We start from the raw sequence: 22,118 nt of genomic DNA on the forward strand, positions 1-22,118 counted from the left end.
AATGCCTGGGAGCGGTGACATCACCCATAGGCTCCTATGTCCCAGCTGTTGTTGGTTCTCCTTCCTCTCCCCTGAAGCTGACACAGGGGAGCTGGATCACATGACTGGGTTGTTGGTTCTCCCTCCTCTCCCCTGCAGCTGACACAGGGGAGCCGGATCACATGACTGGGCTGAAAACAGATAAGTATATACATCTTTCTCTGCAGGTTAGTCATCGTAGACGTTAGGAGGGAGGAGGGGACATTTTTATGACTAGTTAGGTTTAGACTTGAATTCGACTTTCATATTAAAAAAGTCTCACGACGAGGCCGTGTAATTCAGCCTGGGGATTGCGGCACCCAAAAATGCTGGTATGCATGTTAGCTAATCTGTTTAGCTCACGGTAGGGAAAATCTGCTGAGCTTTGGGGCAGACAGATTCCAATGTAGAAGCCTTTTTTTTTGCATTTAACTGTTAGGAAATTAGACTTTAACCACCTCAATACCGGACACTTTCCCCCCCTTCCTACCCAGGCCAAATATTCAGCTTTCAGCGCTATCACGCTGAGAATGACAATTGCGCAGTCATGCAACGCTGTACCCAAATGAACCTTTTAGCATTTTTTTCACACAAATAAGAGCTTTCTTTTGGTGATATTTGATCACCACTGGGTTTTTTTTTAATCTTTTGTGATATTAACCATTAGCAGCCTGGCCAATGGCCGTTTGGCGGCTGGCAAAATCCTTCAGCATTCCGGGTGGATGCGATATGGGGTCCTCCCGGGCATGCGCAGTTTGCCGGCCTGCACAGCCGCGTGATCTGTCACCGGCCATGTATCTCGGACACGGCCGATGACAGATCTGAGTACCGGCCCCGTTGCCGGTACCATGTTACCTGCTGTGACCAAGCAGGTCACATGACAGTTGTATACAATGGATGGCTTCATTCATGCCATCCATTATATAGTAGTGTCTAGCTGTGAATGGTCACAGCGATCACATGCACAAGCTGGGCCAATCACAGCCCAGCTGTGTCATGTGATTAGCTGTGGCCAAATCACAGCTTAGCACAAAAAAAAAAAAAAAAAAAAAAAAAAAAAAACCCTGAATGAATCAATGTCATTCAGGTAAATGCTTGCTTATAGCAAAATAATTCTTTGCTATAAGCAAATTGTGTACAAAAGAAAAAAAAAAAAAATACTGATCACTTCCCCAAAGTAGTACAATGTTACTATGGTAACATTGTACTACTTTGGTCATAGTGAAATATGAAAAAAAAAATAATTATATATATATATATATATATATATATATATATATATATATATATATATATATATATATATATATATATATATATATATATATATATTTTATTTTTTTTTTCATACTGTCACCAGTCAGTGTCCCTGATCACCGCCATGCCAGTTATATGATGACGCTGTACTGCACTGGCGACCGTATGAAAAAAGCGAAAATAATTCCTTTAATTTTCTGAAAAATTATGACAAAAAAGATACAACTTTAAAAAACTTGCCATGCCTCTTATGAAGTACGTCAGACTGTCTACTCTGCAAAAAGGGGTCATTTGGGGGGATATCTGTACCGTCCTGACATTTGGGGGATATCTGTACCGTCCTGACATTTGGGGGATATCTGTACCGTCCTGACATTTGGGGGATATCTGTACCGTCCTGACATTTGGGGGATATCTGTACCGTCCTGACATTTGGGGGATATCTGTACCGTCCTGACATTTGGGGGATATCTGTACCGTCCTGACATTTGGGGGATATCTGTACCGTCCTGACATTTGGGGGATATCTGTACTGTCCTGACATTTGGGGGATATCTGTACCGTCCTGACATTTGGGAGATATCTGTACTGTTCTGACATTTGGGGGATATCTGTACCGTCCTGACATTTGGGGGATATCTGTACCGTCCTGACATTTGGGGGATATCTGTACTGTTCTGACATTTGGGGGATATCTGTACTGTCCTGACATTTGGGGGATATCTGTACCGTCCTGACATTTGGGGGATATCTGTACTGTTCTGACATTTGGGGGATATCTGTACTGTCCTGACATTTGGGGGATATCTGTACTATTCTGACATTCTTGGACCTCAAGAAATTAGATTGGCTGTCAGTATTTCAGGACTGATCAATATTCAGATCTATCCCATAGTTTGTGAACTCTATAACTTTCCTACAAACTAAATAATACATCCTAATTTGGGTTATTTTCAGCAAAGACATGTAGCAGAATACATCTCGGCCTAAATTTATGAAGAACAATTATTTATTTGCAAACTTTTATAACAGAAACAAAGAAAAACATGTTTTTTTTTCAAAATTTTTTTTGTTTAATTTGTTTAACTTTTTTTGTTAATTTAGCAAAAAATAAAAACCCCGGCGGTGATTAAATACCACCAAAAGAAAGCTCTAGTTGTGTGAAGAAAATGATAAAATTTTAGTTTGGGTACAATGTTGTATGACCGCGCAATTGTCAAAGTGTGAGAGCGCTGAAACCTGAAAAATGGCCTGGGCAGGAAGGGGGTAAAAGTGCACGGTATTGAAATAGTTAACCACTTCATGTCCGGACGCTTTCACCCCCCTTCCAGTCCAGACGCTTTCCCCCCCTTCCAGTCCAGACGCTTTCCCCCCCTTCCAGTCCAGACGCTTTCCCCCCCTTCCAGTCCAGACGCTTTCCCCCCCCCCCCCTTCCAGTCGGACACTTTCCCCCCCCCCCTTCCAGTCGGACACTTTCCCCCCCCCCCCCTTCCAGTCGGACACTTTCCCCCCCCCCCCCCCTTCCAGTCGGACACTTTCCCCCCCCCCCCCCTTCCAGTCGGACACTTTCCCCCCCCCCCCCTTCCAGTCGGACACTTTCCCCCCCCCCCCCTTCCAGTCGGACACTTTCCCCCCCCCCCTTCCAGTCGGACACTTTCCCCCCCCCCCCTTCCAGTCGGACACTTTTCCCCCCCCCCCTTCCAGTCGGACACTTCCCCCCCCCCCCCTTCCAGTCGGACACTTCCCCCCCCCCCCCCTTCCAGTCGGACACTTTCCCCCCCCCCCCCCTTCCAGTCCAGGCCAATTTTCAGCTCTCAGCGCTATCGCACTTTGAATGACAATTGCGCGGTCATGCAACACTGTACTCATATGAATTTTTTAGCATTTTTTTTTAGACAGATAAAAACTTTATTTTGGTGGTATTTATTCACCACTGGCATTTTTATTTTTTTTTGCTATATAAACAAAAGTCCAAATTTTTAAAATAAAATTTTGCAAATAATCTTCCTTCATAAATCTTGGCCAACATTTCAGCTATCTTTTTAGTAAAAAAAAATACCCCAAATTAGTTTATAACCAAAAAAATTTTTTTTACATTTTTAATTTTTTTTATATTATGTTTTTTTTTTTTTTTTAAACATACTGTCACCCTAGCAGTACAGTGTCACCATGGTGACACTGTACTACTTGAGGGGGGTTGGTAAAGATTTTTTTTAATTTTTTTTTTACACAGATTGCTTTTATACCCATAAAGGCTGTAAAAGCAATCATTTCTCCTTCTTTCTGGCTGCATTCTTGCAGCCATTGAAAAATACTGTGAGAGCTGTGATTGGTCACAGCTTGTCACATGGTACAAGGCTGTTGTGAATGGCCCTGTACCATGTGATCTCTGTGATCATTCACAGATTCCACCCGTAGTAAGCAATGATGTCAGAAGTGACAGCTTGCTTACACCTATTCATGTGATCATGGATTAGCCAATCCGTGATCACGATTGGGACCTCACACAGAGGTCCCGTACAGCGATCGGTGTTTCGCTGTGTTCTCTGGATACAGCGGGCACCAGATCGCGGTGCTGAGCGCTCCCAGGAAGTGTGCACAATCCAGAATGGCGGGCGCCGTTTATGAACAGCAAACCACCCCTGGACTGCCCCCGTCTGACCGTTTATATACAGAGGCCTGACAGGAAGTGGTTAAAAAGACTAAAAATTTTGAAAAAAAACACCAAAACATTTTTGTTAATTTCAGTTATAAAATGTAGCAAATGAGTATGTTTCTTCACTGATGTGCGCTGATGAGGCTGCACTAATGGGCACTGGTATGCGGCACGGATAATCACTGTAAACGTGTCACAGGAAAAGCTGGTTGTCAGCTTTCCTTCTCTCAGCCCTGAGAAAAAGAAATGTCGGTAACCGAACTTTGTTTACATGTGATCAGCTGTGATTGGACACAGCTGATCACATGGTAAAGAGCCACGTTGCCTCTTTACATCGATTGGTGATGCACTGTGTCCGAGGGCCACAGCTCATATGAGCGGCCATGATTCTACAATAGGCCTGGCGGGAACCAGTTAAAAAGCACAAAAATACTCCAGAAAAAGTATGTAAGCATAGCTTGTGATTTATTACTTTGTCATTTGTAGGACTGAGGGGCCAATTCACATATAGTGCCATAACTGTCATTTTTCCACAGTGGAAGAATTCCAGGCACTGCTAGGACACACAGAGAGCAACTGTTTTCTATGTATCTTATTCAGCCCGCAATGCAGCCCGAAGCTGTGCTGCAATAAAATGCAGACGTTGCATCGTATTGCAGAGTACAGGAAAGGATCGCGTGTCACTGTACAACAGCACTTCAAATAAAGCTGAGTGACTAAAAAAAAAAGTCCGGAAAAGACAGCTGCCGCACACTAAGCCCGTGCAGTTTAGTGTGTGGCAGCTGTCGGGGCAGTATGAATGGGCCCCTAAGGGTATTTCATACCATACACATTTGGATGTGCTGGGCAGCCTTGCAACAACATATAGAAAAGGCAATTTGCCTTCAGCCTAACGATTTCAGTTCACACTATTGCACTGCAGTAGTGTGCACGGTTTACAAAAAAAAAAAAAAGTTTTTTTTTTTTTTTTGTAAAGTGCAGCGTGAGGTCATGCAGTATAATAAATCGCAACCAATTGATGAATGAAATGACATTTTGTGACAATTCAATAAACGGCAAAAAAAAAAAAAAAATGTAAACAGTATGTAAACAATGCATTGGGACCATCACAGCGCACGTCAGCAGCAGCAGGTGTGAACAAGCCCTAAGGCCACCTTTTGCCATATGTAAGGGCTCATTCAGGGTAGCAGAAAAAAACAAAAATTTTAAAATCACACTGCATGGTGTTACGGTACTAGTGGTCTGGCGGGTGTGAATACATTTGCTGCGTTTGCTATATGTGTGTGAAGCCATTAACCGCTTTAGCTCCGCCCCATAGCAGAAATACTGCTACAGGGTGGCAGCTGTGCGCAAAATCACGTATATATATGGCATTTTGCATTTCTGGGTAGGGGGCGCATGAGCGCCCTATCCGCACCACCATTCGCAGCCACGGCTGTCAATCATCGGGTCCTGGCCAGTGATTACTTTCCAGCGCCCGGTGACTGCCGAGGATCTTCAATGGGGAAGAGAACTGTTTTGTTTACAAAGCCTGCTTTGCAAAGCAGTGTGCTTACAGTGAAGCACACACACAGCCCCCTATGTAAAACAGCACAGTTAACCCTTTGATCACCCCTCATGTTAACCCCTTCCTGCCAAGTGCCATTAATACGGTGTCAGTGCTTTTTATTAGGACTGATCACTGTATTGGTGTCACTGGGGATGTCAGTGACACCAAGTCAGTTCCCCCCCCGTATTAGAATGCCCGCCGCAGTCCCGCTATAAGTTGCTGCTTGCTGCCATTACTAAAAACATACCTACATAAAAAAAAAAATCCCAGTATCTATACCGCCATTTGTAAACGCTATAACTTTCACTTAAATCAATTAACTTACACATATTGGGAATTGGATTTTTTTTGGAGCAGACTACATTTTGGTCTAAATGTATGACGAAACTTGACTTAATTTTTTTTACTAGACAAGTTTAATAACAAAAATTCAAAAATATTGTTTTTTTCCTCAAAATTAAAAATCGGCCTTTTTTGTTTATAGTGCAAAAAAAAAAAAAAAAATTGCACAAGTGATCAAATGCCACCAAAAGAAAGCTCTATTCGTGGAGGCAAAAAAAAGGAAAGAAAATTTAATTTGGGTGCAGCGTTACATGACCGCGCAATTGTCAGATAAAAGTAACGCAGCGTCGTAACGCAAAAATAGGCCTGGTCAGGAGGGGGGCAATATTCTGAAGGGCAAGTAGTTAAAAATTTTTTTTTTTTTTTAAATTCCTAAACATACTTACCTAGGAGCATGCAGCATTGAGTTCATGCTGCGTCTGTCCCCCGCCGGCTCCTAGACTGACAACCGAGCAAACACCGCAGATCGCTCAGCTCTCAGTCTTCAGAAAGGGGTGACTGTCAGTCACTGCTCTCTGCTCTGCCCCTTCCAATGGCTCACAGGAGTGCTGGGCTGTGGAGGGGGAGGAGTGGCTGGCTCAGGCTCTCAGAGGCATCTGGGTGGATCCTGACTTTAAAGTCGGTATTTTTCCTGAGCCTGGACCGGCTGAGTGACGTCAGCCAACAGTGGGCATTAGCCTGCTGTCAGCTGAATACAAGTCACAGAAGTGCACTCCTGTCACCTATAGAAGTATACCTATATCTGTACTTCTTTAGTAATGGCACCCGTGTGCATCTGCGGAAGGCATGATTTCGCACACATTCCTGCAGCACACCTGGTGTGAACAAGCCCTTAGGCCTTCCCCATATCTTTGGGAGAATCGCAGCCATTCCTGAACCCCCAACCACCCGCAGTGAAAAAGCGCTGCTGTGAGAAAACACATGCGGGCTCCCATTTATTCTGAATTGCACCCCCACGCATGTAAAAACAGAGCGTTTGCGGGTGCAGGAACCACAAGGAAATCATTGTCAATAGCTCCTTTTTCTATGGGAAACGCAGGCACAGCTGCCCTCTCATGGGTTACCCTGCCCACGCAAACGCGACCCGGAAACACACGGGTGTGAGCACGGCCTGAATGTTAATACTTTTACGGAACGATTTGTGACATCAACAAAATTTCAACAATATCTCGTTTCATTCTCTAACAAGGACAGAAAGATATAAAAAAAGCTGACAGAGGATATAACCTCCCCCTCCCCCCCCCCCCCCCACTGCTAACAATGCAGTTGATATGCTGCCATGTCATTGTTATATTGTCTCTGGGACTGGAGATGAGGAAAGTCTGCCCCTATGGCTTCTAGTGTTTAGTCTGATTTCTGCCGATAAGAAGATTGTGGGAGGAGAATTAGTGGTCCATGATGTAAAAATTCTGGACTGAAACCAAAAAAATATATATAATTTTTTTTTTTTTACTATTATTATGCACTGCTCAAAAAAATTAAAAGAAGACTTTTTAATTAGAGTATATATGAGTCAATGAAACTCCTGGGATATAGATCTGGTCAGGTAAGTCGCAGAGGGGGTTGTTCATCAGTTTCAGCTGCTTCAGTGTTAATGAAATTAACAACAGGTGCACTAGATGGGCAACAATGAGATGACCCCCAAAACAGGAATGGTTTTACAGGTGGAGGCCACTGACATTTTTTTTTCCCTACTCATCTTTTCTGTTTTGCACTAGTTTTTCATTTGGCTAGGGTCAGTGTCACTACTGGTAGCATGAGGCCATACCTGGACTCTACAGAGGTTGCACAGGCAGTCCAACTCATCCAGGATGGCACATCAATTTGTGCCATTGTCAGACGGCTTGCTGTGTCTCCCAACAGTCTCAAGAGCACGGAGGAGATTCCAGGAGACTCTAGGAGAGCTGGACAGGGCCGAAGAAGATCCTTAACCCATCAGCAGGACCGGTATCTGCTCCTTTGTGCAAGGAGGAACAGGACAAGCCCTGCCAGAGCCCTACAAAATGACCTCCAGCAGGCCACTGGTGTGAATGTCTCTGACCAATCAGAAACAGACTTCATGAGGGTGGCCTGAGGGCCCGACGTCCTCTAGTGGGTCCTGTGCTTACTGCCCGGCACCATAGAGCTGGATTGGCATTTGACCACCAGAATTGGCAGGTCCACCACTGGCACCCTGTGCTTTTCACAGATGAGAGCAGGTTCCCCCTGAGCACATGTGACAGACGTGAAAGGGTCTGGAGAAGCCATGAAAAACGTTCTGCTGCCTGTAACATGGTTCAGCATGACTGTTATGGTGGTGGGTCAGTGATGGTCTGGGGGGGGCATATCCATGGAGGGACGCGCAGACCTCTACAGGCTAGACAATGGCACCCTGACTGCCATTAGGTATGGGGATGAAATCCTTGGACCCATTGTCAGACCCTATGCTGGTGCAGTGGGTCCTGGGTTCCTCCTGGTGCAGTGGGTCCTGGGTTCCTCCTGGTATACGACAATGTCCTGGCTCATGTGGCAAGAGTATGCAGGCAGTTCCTGAAGGATGAAGGAATTGATACCATTGAATGGCCCCCATGTTCGACTGACTTAAATCCAATAGAACACCTCTGGGATGTCATGTTTCGGTCCATCCGACACCTCCAGGTTGCACCTCAGACTGTCCAGGAGCTCAGTGATGACCTGGTCCAGATCTGGGAGGAAATCCCCCCGGACACCATCCGTGGTCTCATTAGGACCCTCCCCCGACGTTGTCAGGCATGCATACAAGCACGTGGGGGCCACACAGACTACTGAGGACCATTCTGAGTTGCTGCAATGACATTTCACCACAATGGACTCGCCTGCTGCATCATTTTTTTCGCTTTGATTTTCACTTTGAATTCACTCCTCTGTAGGTCGATCATTTTCATTTCCATCAAACGATGGGGCGTCCTTACGTTCCTAACACATCACCCCGTCCATGTCAGTATAGACATCCAGCAGGTGATTTTTCCCCATTGAGATCTGATGGGTTTTCAAAAAGTGTTCCTTTAATTTTTTTTGAGCAGTGAATATAATTGTATTACAATCAACTTTTTAATTTATAACGAACATGAACCTTTCTTTTTCTATTGGGAAAAAGCCAATAAAGCTATTTTTGGCCGATAATATTTGGCAGCCGATATATCAGTGCATCACTAAAGAGAATATAACAATAAGCTTCATGCTGATATACCGGCTCTGGACCTCTCAACTATAAGAACTGTACAGGACGGTGTTGAAAGGTTGTCCTTGCCCATAGTGTCAATCAATTGTCAGAATGGAAAATCTCTACATCCGTGTGTCGCTTTCATTTCCACTTTTCTATAATCACTTGTTTTAAAAAACAAGGAAAAGTATCTTCTGGTAACAACGTGTTAAGTGGCGTTGAATCGGGAAGGGCGATAGTTTCCAAGGTAACCAGCACATGCTATAATTGGGAAGATTTTTATAACTGAACACTACATGGGCTGGCAGGATGGGTTACAAAAAGTTCCATCGCTCCCCCACATCATCTCATTTTGTTCTAATTTGTCTTTCATCAGGTGACCATTTTTGTATAATAAGGTCTGTAATCTTTCCATCACCTTCCTCCACATCTGCTTTTCCCAGTTCATTCCTCGATCCTGTATATGAACGCCGATATCAGCCGCCCATCTTGTTATTTTTACATAATAAGTAACACTGCAGACAGAGCTATAAATGTATGAGAATTCATTATAGCAAATCATACGTGACGGGGCATAATAGCGGCTCTGTAAGTGGACAAAACTCCCTTTTAGTGTTCTACTCTACAGCGTGGGGGGAAAAGATGTTTTGGGGGGTAGCATATGGGGGGGGGGGGCACAGGAGAGGCTGCAGGGGGGAGAAGCAGTGTGGGAAGGAAAAGATTTTGCAAGAGGGGATGAGAGGAGTGAAGGGGAGAAGAGGTTTCAGGGGGGAAATGCTGAGTGGGAGGGAAAAGAGGTTGCAGGGGGGAGCAGAAAAGTGGCAGGGAGAAGAGGCTGCATAGAGGAGCAGGGGGTGAGGCAGGAGAGGCTGCAGGGGGTGAGGCAGGAGAGAAGAGGTTGCAAATGGGAGCAGAGGATTCGAGTGAAGAGGTTGCAGGGAAACGTACAGGAACGGAGGGGAAAAGAAGCTGCAGGGAGGAGCAGAGGGAAGAAGCAACTGCAGAGAGAAGCAGAGGGTAGAAAAGGTTGCAGGGAGGAGAAGAAGAGGAGCAAGGAGGTTGCAGGGAGGAGAAGAGGAGGAGCAAGGAGGTTGCAGGGAGGAGAAGAGGAGGAGCAAGGAGGTTGCAGGGAGGAGAAGAGGAGGAGCAAGGAGGTTGCAGGGAGGAGAAGAGGAGGAGCAAGGAGGTTGCAGGGAGGAGAAGAGGAGGAGCAAGGAGGTTGCAGGGAGGAGAAGAGGAGGAGCAAGGAGGTTGCAGGGAGGAGAAGAGGAGGAGCAAGGAGGTTGCAGGGAGGAGAAGAGGAGGAGCAAGGAGGTTGCAGGGAGGAGAAGAGGAGGAGCAAGGAGGTTGCAGGGAGGAGAAGAGGAGGAGCAAGGAGGTTGCAGGGAGGAAAAGAGGAGCAAGGAGGAGAAGAGGATGATGGGGGAAGAGGCTGTGGGGAGGAGCTAAGAGGTTGCAGGGAGGAGCAAACGGGAGAAGAGGCAGTGGGGAGGAGCGAGGAGTGGGGGAGGGCAGGTGATTTGGGGAAAAAGACCAGGGAAGTAAATCGTCTTTTGTTCCCCTACACCTAAATGAGCAATTTATCTAATTTTGGAGTTGCCTGGAGTTGAGTTTCAACACTTCTGCTGCCAAGTCCATTCATCGTAGAGACCTGACTGGGGGGGGGGGGGGGGGGGGGGGGGGGGACACACCACACTATGGGGTTGATTTACTAAAACGGTAGCACGGAGAATCAGGTGCAGCCATGCATGGGAGCCAATCAGCTTCTAACTTCAGCTTGTTCAATTAAGCCTTGACAATAAACCTGGAAGCTGTGTGTATATTTGACAAGCTGACTTCTTTCAGTCAGATAGACAGATTGCTTCCAAACCCCCTGCTCCCCCTCCATGTATCCCTGGCTGTACATGTCCAGGACTGGCATGGCGATGGCCGCAGGGAAGGGGGTGGGGGGTGGAGCTGAGCAGACATGCATCTGCTCTCCTCCCCTTCTTTTTGCTGTAATTGACGTGTAAAATGTCACTTCTGGCTCCCTTTTCACTTTCTCTAGCCAACTTGGCCAGGAAAGAGTCTAATGCAGTGTGATCTGTACCACATTAGATTCAGTGGAGCCCAGAGGAGACATCCAGGTTCTTTTAGACTCCGGATGTCTCATTAAGGAGAACCTGTCACCAGAAAAAAAACAAAAACCCCAAAAAACTTAAAAATAGTAAAAAAATTAAAGTTACACCCAAGCACATAAACCCCCCCTCCCCCCAAAAAAATGGAAGCCCCCCTCCTCCCATATACACACATATGAACATAAACGAGTGTCAGGGGCGCCTACACACAAGAGCTGAATGCGATAATCGTGTTACATATCCCCGCAATAATTCCCTTTTGCACGAATATTGTGTAAAGTAAATACAATTGGAACTAACACCATTTTATTCCCCAGAGTGTTTGCTTTCAGAAAATAGAAAAGGTTTTGGAAGTTTTATGCAATCTTCAGGCCTAAAATATTTTTTTTTTTAAACATGTGCACAAAACCGCAAAAAAGGCTCTGGCAGCCAAAGGTTAACATACGTGTAAAAGTCCTTCTATCACTACATAAGAATCTCATCTGCAGTCTACAGGCGGCCATACATTGTTAGTTATTTTTCTTTTCATTCAGCCAGCGGGCTGTCACACAACATGGATGGAGGAATTCTCCTCCTTATCGGGACATTTTATCCTGGTAGTGGAACACGCCACTGTCAGAATACCCTGATCAGCAGCTGCTTATCAACAAACGTTTTCCAGCATGTTCCTTTGACAAAAGTCGATTGAATGGAAGACTTGTGTTGAGAAGGGATGGCCACACACACTGATCAAAAATGGGCGGATCCTTGCTGAAACAGCTGAATTGATTGGTGCATGGTCAGCTTACTGCACATTTTCACTATGCAAATTGGGCTTTTACCTTTTTTTCCTTTAATGAGAAACCTGCAGCCCGCCCCCAATGCATGATACTCGCCCAGGCGAATGACATGCACTTTGGTTGCTGTGATTCCTGGATATGCAGATCACATATCTCAGGAGGCACAGTCCTTCACCGAGAAAGAAGCAGGGGGGCGGGCTTAGTGGTGCGACATCGGGAGAGCCGCTGGCTGAACTTGGAGGAGCTGGCAGCTTGCAGATGGTGTCACAGGAGAGAATGGGAGCATAGGACGGAATACGGGGAGGGGGCAAAGAGAGGCGGATCTCAGCAGGACAATGCTTGATCCGGTGGGTGAATACCTTAAAGTGACTGCAAACATTCCTTAACCACTTGAGCTCCTGAGGATTTACCCCCCCTTAATGACCACGCCTTTTTTTGCTGTTTGGCGCTGCACTAATTCAAATGATAATTGCGCGGTCATGCAATGCTGTACCCAAACGAAATTTACGTACTTTTTTCACACAAATAGAGCTTTCTTTCGGTGGTATTTTATCACCTGTGCGCTTTTTATATTTCACGCTATAAACAAAAAAAAACACAAATTTTGAAAAAAAAACAATATTTTCTACTTTCAGCTATAAAAAAATATATCGTAAACTCAAAGTTAGGGGGGGCGATCAAGGGGTTAAATGGGATTACTGGTGTACTAGCGGGCAATCTGGTGCTATCTGGGAGGGGCGCTAACACTATTTGAAGTCGCCAGCGACACTGATCAGTAAAAATCTGTTCACTGATCAATGACACTGGTGACAGGGCAGTGAAGGGGTTAACTGAGGGGGGGGCGATCAGGGGGTTAAATGTGTCCTAGAGTGTTCTGTCTGTGTAGTGCTTTTGTACGCACAGTTTTTCTGTCTTCTTCTCTCTCTGGGATGAATGTGTCCAGGCAGAGAAGAATGACATCATATCCTGTCCTGTGTAAATGTCATCACAGGATAGGACAGGGACCGATCATCTGATTTCAGCCAGACATCACAGGCTGAAACCGGATGATTGATCCCTCCGGGATCAAATCGTGACACCCGCGGGTCGGCAGGAGCGCGCGCCCCCTGCCCGCGAAAACCTCGGGAGGACGTTTTAAAACGTGCTTTTGCGCAGCCTTGCCGCCCTGCCACTGTTTTAATGCAGTGGCTGGGCGGCAAGAGGTTCATTAAATCAGAGCTCCACCCAAAAGGAGAAGCTCCGCTTTAAGGCCCCAGGTCCTGTTTATGAATTGAAGCTTTTAGAGAGGAGGGGGGAGCAGATACCAGATTTTGACAAGTACCCGCTCTCACTTCCGCTCCGACCGCTTAGGCAATCGGAAGTTCTCCCCCTCTTCTGGGAGACGTGAAAGGTCCCAGAAGACTGCCAGACCATTCACAGTGTGCAGCACTGCTCAGGCATGCTCAGTGGGCACCCGGCTGTGAAGCCACAAGCTGTCACAGCTGGATGCCCATAGTAAAGATGCCGGCGCAGCTTTGGAACTCAGGACAGGCGAGTGGCTGTTTATTAAAAGTCAGCAGCTACAGTTTTTTTTTTTTTTTGTTTTTTTTTTTACACCAGACATATTTTTCTGGTCTGTACAATAGTTTTGCACAGTGCAGCCCCGATATTCCTCTTCTCTGGTCCCCCCCGCCAGAGCTCCTGGCTCCTCTCCCCACCGAGTGCTCAAAAAGCAAGCAGTTTGCTATGGGGGCGCTCGTGCATGCTTGCTCCCAAACTGGCTGTGTGTGTCCATAAAAACACCCAGAGCACAGATCCATCCTAACTGGCTGTGACTGACAGTAGCAGGAGCCAGTGGCTTAGTGCAGGGGAGTCAAACTGTGGCCCTTCAGCTGTTGCAGAACTACAAGTCCCATCATGCTCCTGCCTCTGAGAGTTATGCTTGTAACTGACAGCCTTGCAATGCCTCATGGAACTGTCGGAGGGCCACAGTTTGAAACACCTGGCTTAGTGTCCAAACCAATGAGGAGGGAGAAACCAGAGAGAGCACATCGCTGGATCAGGATCAGGCAAGTAGAAGGCAGGCTGCACACTGAAGGTTTTTAACTTTCATGCATAGAATATGTGAAGGTAAAAAACCTTCCGTGTGTAGCAGCCCCCCTAACACCTGAACCCCATCCTGATCCAGTGATGTCCACAAGAGCCTCGGGTTCTCTGGGGACTCTTACTCCTGATTACCTGAGGCAGCAGTGGGAGCCACTGGCTCGTGCCCCTGTCAATCACAGCCAGTGAGCCAATCAGGGAGGAAGGGGGCAGGGACGAGCCACGGCTGTAAATGAATGGAAGCTGCTTGCTGTGGTGGCACCCGACAGGAGGGAGGGGCCTGAAGTGCGAGTGGGGGAGCGGAGAAGAGGAGGAGCAGGTGCAAAACCACTGCATAGAGCAGGTAAGAATTAGAAAAAAAAGATAAAAGGTAAAACGCAAATGTGCGGCCTCCTGGTGTCTGGGCCTAGACGCCGAGCGGCCGCAAATTTGCGTTCTGCGCTCTCCCAGCACACATGTCCTGTACTCATGGAGAGGTCCCGCTCTCCTCTTACGATCGGGACCTTTCCCGATCATGTGACCGCTGTGATGGCGTGTCAAGGCGGTCACATGACCCTAAACCCTGCCTCCCGAAACCCTTAAAGGGCCGGGAGGGGCCGGCATGAAGGTTAACTGTGCAGGATCTGCAACCAGGGGTAAAAAAAATAAATAAATGTTATAATTTATATATATATATATATATATATATATATATATATATATATAATTTTTTTTTTTTTTGAGGGAAGATCTGCTTAAAGGACCACTGTCTGTGTTCTTTGAATGCAACTGATGAGCTCCATATCCAATGCAACACCTCATTAATGAAAAGCCACACAGCTAAGCAATCATAAAAAAGTACTACACTTTAAAAAAAAAAAAAAAAAAAAAGGAAAATCAATAGTGGTCTATAGCAGAAACGTTCAGTCCATTTAAACTCCCAATATCAAGAAGGCAAAAACACAGGCGCTTGAAAAGCCATAATTCCGGTACCCACCATCGTCATCGTCGTCTTCATCATCTAAACCCTCCAGATAGGCTTCAGTATCGGAGTCGGGGGCTTCCTTGTCATCTCGGTCGTACCCATCCAGGTAAGTGAGCTGAGGCAGTAACTTGAAGACGTTTTCTCGATACTCGTTGAGGTTGGTGACCACACAGTTAAACAGGTCTAAGCTCTTTAAGCTCCCTAATTTTTTCTGCAGGTGGGAAAAAATGAAGCAGAACACAAGGTGGAAAATTACCAACATAATACGCAAAGATCGGGGCGCAGCACATTCAGAATGCCCCCCTTTATTAGACTGCTGTACACTGAAAAAAAAATAAACTGGTTTCCTCACCAGAGGTTCTATTGTGCTCAGATCTTTTATTTTGTTTCCGCTCAGGTTGAGATGTGTGAGGTTTGGACATTTTTCTGCCAGTACTTCCAGTCCGCCCGAGATGTTGTTATCACTCAACTCCAGCTACAACCAAAGCAAAATCATCATTAGTCAACAATACGCCGTACTCATAGTGTACATAGTGTATAAAAGGTGGCCATACACTATGCCAGGGGTAGGCAACCTGGGGCTCTCTAACTGTTGTGGAACTAAATTTCCCATGAGCAGGGCTTGAAATTTCCACTCGCCTGCTCGCCAATGGCGAGTGGAAATTATGGTGGGGGCAATTGTGTCCCCTAGGGCAGTCTTGCTGAGCAGGCTCGGAGCTCAGGCCGGATCTGTCATTGGCACTGGGAGCCGTCAGACTGCTCAATAACTGAGCGCAGTGAAAGCAAAGCAAGGAGCGTGTGCTGTGCTCTCTGCCCCCCCCTAGAGTGCAGTACCCGGCTCTGTGAGTGAACAACGAAGTACTGCAACTTTTCATGGGGGGGGTGTATGTGTACGTGTGTGTGTGTGTGTGTGTGTGTGTGTGTGTCTGTGTATGCATGTACAATTGTACCTGTGTCTGTATGTATCTGTACATGTGTCTGTGTGTATGTACATGTATGTGTGTGTACATGTGTGTATGTACGTACATGTGTCTGTGCGTGTGTATTTCTGTGTATGTACATGTATCTGTGTGTATGCGTCTGTACGTGCCTGTGTGTGTGTACATGTGTCTCTGTGCGTGTGTGTACATGTTTCTGTATGTGTATGTACATGTCTGTGTGTGTGTACAGGTGTCTCGGTTTGTGTGCGTTTGTTGTTGGCGAGTAACTCTAAGGCCTGGCTAGTAGCTCACGACTTGAAATTTTAAGCCCTGCCCATGAGGCATTGCAAAGATTACAAAACTGACAGTTACAGCTATGACTTGCAGAGGCATGATGGAACTTGTAGTCCTGCGGCTCTCAGGTTGCCAACACCTGCACTGTGCAATCTGAGTGTACAATTTCCTTTAGATTTTCCAGAACTATGGAATAGGTGGACCCACCTATCTACCCCAATCACTTTGTATCCAATTAGACAAGCCCTTGCGCTACATAGCTGATGCTAGATCTAAAGAAGATTGTACAATCAGATTGTATAGTGTTATGTGAAGGTTACAGAACACAGTTCTCCTGTTTTCAATACTACAGCTCTATCCACATAGGCTGTTATCTGTTCACTCAGCACACTGCCAAATGAAGGATCTATGCAAGATGAAAGTTAAGGTAGAAAAATAAAAATCGATGCCTGTCTGTTTAGGGTCCTTTCACACGGGGCGGACCCATTTAGCGTAACGACTTCCTTAGTGGGAGATCTCTCGTCTGATCCCCGCTAAGCAAGCGGATGACACTGCTACAGAGCAGCTTACTGTCCTCAATGGATGGTTAGATGGAAACGGACCACCTTTCCATTTCCATCTAATGGATGGAAGGGGAACTGGATCCATCTCTTTTTTGAGGGTTGGATCAGATTGGATGTCTGTTTACACTCGCTGCTCCATAGAGGAGAATGGAGGTTCAGATCAAGTCCGTCTGAAAAACAAGCAGGCGGAGCTGATTGTAACGTCCGTGGGAAAGGGGCCTTAGTGAGATCAGTGATTACGGATTGATTGCATTTCATTTAATAGTTGAGCATCTGGAAGTGGGTGGGAGGTAGAAGGGTAGATGATGCAGGGTGTGTGCTAATGAGGAGGTCGGCTGGTCAATTCCTTCCTGTGCCATGACCTAAAATTTCTGCAGGAAATAAGGCAGAAGTAATGGAGAAGCTTTTTGTACAACCATCAGGACACTGACAAAAGGTGGGTAGAAAAAAATGGAAAGCTTTTGAATTTCTGCAAAAGAAGTACATTAATGCTATATAGGGGAGCTGGAATTCAGAAAAAAATTAAATAATAAAAACAAAGGTTATCCTTTAACCCCTGATCTAGGAGGGTATATGGCCTAGTATACAAGAAGTTAAAAAACAAGATCATGGATGTTACTGCAGCCAAGAGATCGGCGTTTATTAACCACTTCCCCGCCACCTTTTAGCAGATATACTGCTACAGGGCAGCAGGGGTGCGCACAATCACTATAATATATATACATACAGGGTGTGCTGTATCCCTGGGACACAGCGGATCACTAATCACTGTAAAGAGCCGATGACATCGGCTCCGTCATGTGATCAGCTGTGTCCAATCACAGCTGATCACATGTAAATAGGAAATACCGGTTATTGGCAGTCCTCTCCTCCTGCTGATAGCTTGTCAGGAGAGCCGGAAATCAGCAGTCCTCAGAGGGGACATCTACATTGATCAGTGTATCCCCATCAGTGCCACCTGTCAGTGCCCATCAGTGCCACCTGTAAGTGCCCATCAATGCTACATATGAGTGCCCATCAGAGGTGCCAGTCAGTGCCATATATGAGTGCTGCCTTTCAGTGCCCATCACTGATGCTTGTCCATGCACATCCGTGCCATCAGTGCCGCCTTATCAGTGTCCTTCATTGCAGCCTCATTAGCGCACTTCAGCGAAGGAGAAAAATTACTTGTTTACAACATTTTATAGCAGAAACCAAACTTTGTTTGGGTGCAGTGTTGCATGACTGCGCAACTGTCATTCAAAATGCGACAGCGTGGAAAGCTGAAAATTGGCCTGGGCAGGAAGGGGGTAAACGTGCCCTGTAGGCAAGGGGTTAATAGCAAAAAGTCAAAATTGTTGGGCCTTTTTTTTTTTTTTTCAATAGAGCAGCAAAAAAAAGAAAAAGCACAGGAAAGAAAGCTCAATTCGTGGGGAAAAAAAAAAAAAAAAAAAGGATGTAAATTTCATTTAGGTGCAGCATTGCATGACCACGCAACAAATGGAAGGGAAGGGGGGAAAATCCTCTGGAGGGCAAGGGGTTAAAGTGGTGGAACACTTTCTGGTTCTGGCTGCTTTAGTGTATTGTTTATTTACTTATTTTTTTGGCAGTGCATAAGACTCCTTCCATTGTTTATGACCGAAGTGCCTGCCTTCCGGCATCTTAAAGGGACGAGAGGCACCAGCAGGAAAGGGTTAATGGAAGTGGAAAGGTAAAAAAAAAAAAAAAAAAAAAAAAAAGGCTAGCAAAAAAACATCTATTCTCAGCAGAGCTGAAGAAAAGATGTCCAGTCCTCCTAGAATACTGGCAAATGTCATTCTGCGTAGAGGAGGGGTTGGCTGCCAGCGTTCAATGTTCTGTAAATGGCAGTATAACCTGACCGTATCAAATTGCCTGCGTACCTCAATGGACTAGAACAGCCTTTCTCAACCAGGGTGCCCAGGCACCCTGGGGTGCTTTGAGGTTTCGTAAGGGGTGCCTTGCCAAAATGTCTAAAAATTGGCCAAAACTTTTATACAAGCCAGGAGGTGGAACAAGCCGGCCTTTTAGTTACACAAAGCCACAGGTCTTCACTGTGCACCATTATGACCTCCTAGTCGCCAGCGTCCTGACAACCAATGACATCATTGGTTGATAAGGAGGATGTCAGCTGCCTGCACAGCATCCTAGTTTGACCCTCCCCCGCCCCTCTCCATCAGTGCTGGGGTCACATTAGCTCAGTAATGGAAAGAAACTGAAGGGAAGAGAAACACTGGCAAACTAGTCAGTACCAGTGTGCAAAAGTGTATTTGCTTTGGAAGGATAAATCCCCTCTAATGTTGGGTGTCCTCCATGTGTGGATGTTGCTGCGTTATAGAAAACTATTAGAATAGTTGTTCACATTTTAGAATGGGGTGCCTCAAGGCTGTCCATTTAAAAATTGACAGTCCCGAGGCACCCTTTCTAATGATGGACATTCCCGAGGCACCCTTTCTAACAATGGACATTCCCGAGGCACCCTTTCTAACGATGGACACTCCCGAGGCACCCTAACGATGGACACTCCCGAGGCACCCTAACGATGGACACTCCCGAGGCACCCTAACGATGGACACTCCCGAGGCACCCTAACGATGGACACTCCCGAGGCACCCTAACGATGGACACTCCCGAGGCACCCTAACGATGGACACTCCCGAGGCACCCTAACGATGGACACTCCCGAGGCACCCTAACGATGGACACTCCCGAGGCACCCTAACGATGGACACTCCCGAGGCACCCTAACGATGGACACTCCCGAGGCACCCTAACGATGGACACTCCCGAGGCACCCTAACGATGGACACTCCCGAGGCACCCTAACGATGGACACTCCCGAGGCACCCTAACGATGGACACTCCCGAGGCACCCTAACGATGGACACTCCCGAGGCACCCTAACGATGGACACTCCCGAGGCACCCTAACGATGGACACTCCCGAGGCACCCTAACGATGGACACTCCCGAGGCACCCTAACGATGGACACTCCCGAGGCACCCTAACGATGGACACTCCCGAGGCACCCTAACGATGGACACTCCCGAGGCACCCTAACGATGGACACTCCCGAGGCACCCTAACGATGGACACTCCCGAGGCACCCTAACGATGGACACTCCCGAGGCACCCTAACGATGGACACTCCCGAGGCACCCTAACGATGGACACTCCCGAGGCACCCTAACGATGGACATTCCCGAGGCACCCTAACGATGGACATTCCTGAGGCACCCTTTCTAATGATGGACAGTCCTGAGGCACCCTTTCTAATGATGGACAGTCCTGAGGCACCCTTTCTAATGATGGACATTCCTGAGGCACCCTTTCTATTGACGGACATTCCTGAGGCACCCTTTCTAATGATGGACATTCCTGAGGCACCCTTTCTAATGATGGACAGTCCCGAGGCACCCTTTCTAATGATGGACAGTCCCGAGGCACCCTTTCTAATGATGGACAGTCCCGAGGCACCCTTTCAAAGGCTGCCTCAAGACTGTCCATCATTAGAAAGGGTGCCTTGACTGAGAAACACTGGACTAGAAAAATACATTCCAGTCTAGTAATTGGGCACAATAGGTTATTTCTATAGGAAGAATATGTGAACAATTGCCGCCACCTACCTGCAGCTGTAACCCACCACTGTCATCAGACATTTTGTAACTGTCCTTAGCAAAAAGTACAATTTTTACAATTTCAAATCTGCAATCAAAACAACTAATCTGTGCATGGTTTGAGACCAGCAACATATGGGACTCCCCCATGGAACAACCAGGACTTGAAAGAAAATCTCTGTTACTAATTATAGGTGGCTTCCTTCTCTACATAGGAAAGGATATCCTTTGCAGTGCGGGGACCACATGAAAAGGTTGGCAATGAAATGTAACAAACGTTCAGCAAGTCCCAAATTTAGACAAGAAGGCAAATCTTTCACCAGTGGTAGCTAATAAGAGATCTCTGCATACATTGCATATCTCTGCAAAGCGCTGAGCAAACTGTTGGCGCTATATAAATCCTGTATAATAATGACTGCTTGGGGGCAGGAAAATATAAAGGGCATCGGCAGTCGTCTGATTACCTTTTTCAATTTGTTTAGCTTTGGTAAATTTGCAACAGAGCTGAGACAGACGTTGATTGTGCTTAGAAATTCCAGTTCTTCAAATTCGTCTGTCAGTCCCTCGATTTTTCCTTCTTTGGACCGGCAGTTGTCCAGGACCAGCTCTTTGACCTGGAAGGAAACAAGAGAAACTCAATTAGGAACGTGTGCTGTAGGAGTTGGCTGAACCGAACACATCAGGCTTGGGACAACAAAGATCCAGAATAGGTTCTTACAGGTACTTGGCTAATCCATCGTCAACAACGTTCATACAACATACAAGGGTAATACTTCTGCATGTGTTTTGGGGGCGCTCCCGTTCATCTCTAGGGGTTCATTTACACTTGCTTTCACTATGACGCACATTAAAGTGCTTAGCAATTCAACATGCTTTTTTGATGTATTTTTGATGCATCGGTGATGCTTTTATGAAGCTTGGCAAATGCCCTGTGTATGCGGATTTTCTATTTCTTTTAAAGGAGAACCCCGGCTCAGCAGATCTTCAATTTATTAGTACCTTCAATCAGCAGATCTGCTCAGTAGTAACCCCACCACGAGCTCTGCTGAATCCTCCGCTCAGTGGCAACCCCCAGCTCTGCTGATCCCCCCCGCTCGGTGGCAACCCCCAGCTCTGCTGATCCCCCCCCCCCCCAGCTCAGTGGCCGCCCCCAGCTCTGTTGACCTCCCGCACAGCGGCAACCCCCAGCTCTGATGATCCCCCGCTCAGCGGCAACCCCCAAGCTCTGCTGATCCCCCGCTCAGCGGCAACCCCCAAGCTCTGCTGATCCCCCGCTCAGCGGCAACCCCCAAGCTCTGCTGATCCCCCGCTCAGCGGCAACCCCCAAGCTCTGCTGATCCCCCGCTCAGCGGCAACCCCCAAGCTCTGCTGATCCCCCGCTCAGCGGCAACCCCCAAGCTCTGCTGATCCCCCGCTCAGCGGCAACCTCCAGCTCTGCTGATCCCCCGCTTAGTAGCAACCCCCAGCTCTGCTGATCCCCCCGCTCAGTGGCAACCCCCAGCTCTGCTGATCCCCCACTCAGTGGCAACCCCCAGCTCTGCTGATCCCCCGCTTAGTAGCAACCCCCAGCTCTGCTGATCCCCCCGCTCAGTGGCAACCCCCAGCTCTGCTGATCCCCCCGCTCAGTGGCAACCCCCAGCTCTGCTGATCCCCCACTCAGTGGCAACCCCCAGCTCTTCTCATTCCCTGCTTAGTAGTCACCCCAAGTGCTGCTGATCCTCCTCTCTCTCCGGTCCGCGCTCACCACCCACTATATTTCTCCCTTGCTGCACACCCTGTGTG

At 47.0% G+C, this 22,118-nt stretch overlaps 1 protein-coding gene across 2 annotated transcripts in view; it reads right to left on the bottom strand.

The window, feature by feature from the left end:
- ANP32A (acidic nuclear phosphoprotein 32 family member A) overlaps window positions 1–22,118 on the bottom strand; it is a 73,533-nt gene that overhangs the window by 35,297 nt on the left and 16,118 nt on the right. For both annotated transcript variants that reach the window (XR_016308335.1, XM_089662072.1), the window contains exons 2-4: window positions 20,801–20,950; window positions 15,298–15,420; window positions 14,958–15,156 (exon numbers count right to left, since the gene is read on the bottom strand). Coding sequence is in view for 1 of the 2 variants with exons in the window: in XM_089662072.1 (XP_089518198.1) it covers window positions 14,958–15,156; window positions 15,298–15,420; window positions 20,801–20,950 (472 nt within the window). In the remaining variant the exon portion in view is untranslated. The remainder of the gene's footprint in view (window positions 1–14,957; window positions 15,157–15,297; window positions 15,421–20,800; window positions 20,951–22,118) is intronic.

Source organism: Staurois parvus, unplaced genomic scaffold (assembly GCF_062004578.1).
Source record: "Staurois parvus isolate SC_StPar_1 unplaced genomic scaffold, SC_StPar_1.0 ptg001422l, whole genome shotgun sequence".
NCBI classification, from domain to species: domain Eukaryota; kingdom Metazoa; phylum Chordata; class Amphibia; order Anura; family Ranidae; genus Staurois; species Staurois parvus.